Source organism: Ziziphus jujuba, chromosome 3, assembly GCF_031755915.1.
Source record: "Ziziphus jujuba cultivar Dongzao chromosome 3, ASM3175591v1".
NCBI lineage: Eukaryota > Viridiplantae > Streptophyta > Magnoliopsida > Rosales > Rhamnaceae > Ziziphus > Ziziphus jujuba.
In genome coordinates, this window is record NC_083381.1 from 7,909,968 (window position 1) to 7,912,437 (window position 2,470).

Below are 2,470 nucleotides of genomic sequence, written 5' to 3' on the forward strand. Positions count from 1 at the left end.
TGCACTTAATGCTTTTATATTTTCTTAAAACTAAAAAAAAAAAAAAAAAAGATGGAAAAGAAGCAAACTCTCAACAGTAATCTATTAAATTTTCATCTCCAATCCATTGATGATATGTCATCGGTAATAGCATCTGGCATTTTTCTGTCCGATGTTACAAAGCCCCTCTATCTTTGATTCCGTAATTATTCCTTCTTTAGACGTGGCAGCTTATTACGTGGACGTTGGCTCATATTGACAAACTTTTACTTCTGCAGTACAGCTTATGCTTATTGATCAAGCATAAATTTTTTCCTATATATAGCTGCAAACACAATGAAACAAAGTATATATGCAAAAATACTAGTACTATCATATAATTTAAGTTGATCTCTCAAAGTCACAAAGACATGGCTGTGTCTGTGTTTGGCAACCCCATTACCAACTCTACTTTAGAGCGCACGCCTGAGTTCGCTGGAAATAAAAATATACAAAAAATAGACAGGGCTCGTGCGGCTCTTAGCATCATAAACTCGGATGGTAAGCATGGAAGCAGTCTTCAGCACGTGGAGAACCTGAAGGAGACATTGGGTACTATCGCAGGTGTTAACGTTGTAACAATTGGAAGTGTGTCCAATGCCACTGGAGACACTGTCAATTTTGTAACCCACCATAATTGGGTTGGGGAAAATGCACTTCCTCCATACCCGGCGGTGATTGAAAATGGCCAATCGGGTGGGTTTTTGCACGTTACAAAGAGTAATGTAATTATTCCCCCTGGCAAAGTTCGGGGCTCAGCTGGGGCTGTTGTGTATCGTGGTCAAAATGTCTTTGGAGTAGACTGTGATGTTTTGTTGGCATGGAACAACCCTTCTGATTCTTCCCTGAAAAAGACGGTAAGTTTTAACTTTGGGTTATTTATTATACCTTAGTTTGACAAAGTTTAATTTAAGATCCTTAATTTTTTTTAAAACTTTTTTAAATACTCTTTATATTTTTAAAGTTTTATGCATTAAATCCTTAACAAAACTCTAACGATTCATCCATTTATAAACCCAAATTCTCTCTTCTTCTTTTTTTATTTGTTCCAATCGTTACAATTTAGACTTTTTTATTTCAATTACCTGTGATTTAGACACTTTAGTTTTCTAAATATGCATTTTCATGCACTCTAGCTAATTTCAAATCCAAGTTAACTGTTGTTTACCAAAAATTTTTTAAGTCAGGCGAGTACATTCATGCTATTTGATTGCTTTTTATATAAGTGATTTTGAAAAACTTATTAATATACATTCTGCAGGCATATACTACGGTTCAAGAACGTGGTTACTTTGGAAAGGTCGACTGGGAAAAAATATATAAGAAACTGATAGAGTCTGGCAATAAAAGTGAAAGTCAATGGAATGGGTTCGTGTCAAATGTCAAGATTCGTAAAATTGGCGAATTCACCGTATTTGAGGCGGTGCTCAAGCTGAAAGAGTAATTGAAACTGCATCGCGCCTTCTACTGGAGCAGACTATGCCCAAGAACAAACACTAAAAGAAATAAAGCGATAACATATATACATATATATGTAGTAGAATAATTGCCAAGTCTTTCGTACTGTGGCAGTGTAATGGTGTACTACTTTTAATAGTAAATGCATGCCTAGTTTTCAATTAACGTATGTTTGAATTTATTACCAAAAAGAAAAAAATGTATGCTTGAATGAAAAACTATCTGTTATTTCTAATTACAGCATCTTTCTATAAAAGCAAGCAAGTAAATATTAGAAATAAATTGATTAATTAAAACTACATGCATAATTAAAAGTTTTAGTAGCAACAAAGTATGATTTAACCACAAATTAAAATTACACTGAAGCTCAAAACTTCTTTCTTTTAGATTTTGTTTATATATTACATGAGATTTCTTCATTTGTTAAAATTGGGAAAGCAAGTTCGAGTTCGTTATCTATTTATTTTTTTTATTGGAGAAGCAGATTCAAAGTAGATGTCTTGAATCCAACCACAACACAAATCTTTGGCAATGAAGCCAAATACTTGATTGTTTAGTGTAAGCGCATAGAACGTATAAGTAATAAAGAAAGAAAGTAGAGTATCGTTCCCACAAATATCGATTGTTAAAAGCAAACAAGTATTATATCTAAATGTCAAAGATTTTTACTTGCTAATTTTATTTAGGAAATCAAATACAAGAACAAATTTGCAAGAAATCATAAGTTCACTTTGAAATTAACCACTAATTTTGCGAATTCAAAAGATATAAAAGAAGCACCAACAATTGCATTTGAAATTCCAATAATTATATTTTAAGGATCTTGACTTCACCAAATCTCATATGTAATTACTTAATTGGTAATTAAAATCTTCCTTCATATCCAATTATAAACCAAGGGTTGCTAATTTCACTTACACTCCCAACTTTAAGGTCATCATGACCTTCTATAGAGTTACTTATCGAAATCCTAGAATGGCTTCCTACTAGAGAA

At 32.6% G+C, this 2,470-nt stretch overlaps 1 protein-coding gene across 1 annotated transcript; it reads left to right on the forward strand.

Moving 5' to 3' along the window:
* Positions 1 to 318: 318 nt before the first annotated feature.
* On the forward strand, positions 319 to 1,641 carry LOC112489710 (23 kDa jasmonate-induced protein-like). Its single transcript, XM_060815254.1, has 2 exons — positions 319 to 875; positions 1,280 to 1,641. Exons 1-2 carry the CDS (start codon positions 390 to 392, stop codon positions 1,460 to 1,462), a joined length of 669 nt encoding a protein of 222 aa, XP_060671237.1. The 5' UTR covers positions 319 to 389; the 3' UTR covers positions 1,463 to 1,641.
* The last annotated feature ends 829 nt before the right edge of the window (positions 1,642 to 2,470 follow it).

Excerpts from the sequence above, each read along its gene's own strand:
- LOC112489710 (XM_060815254.1), top strand. The coding sequence starts at position 390 with ATGGCTGTGTCTGTGTTTGGCAACCCCATTACCAACTCTACTTTAGAG. Across the intron at positions 876-1,279 it reads ATTCTTCCCTGAAAAAGACG|GCATATACTACGGTTCAAGA; the intron begins GTAAGTTTTAAC and ends TACATTCTGCAG.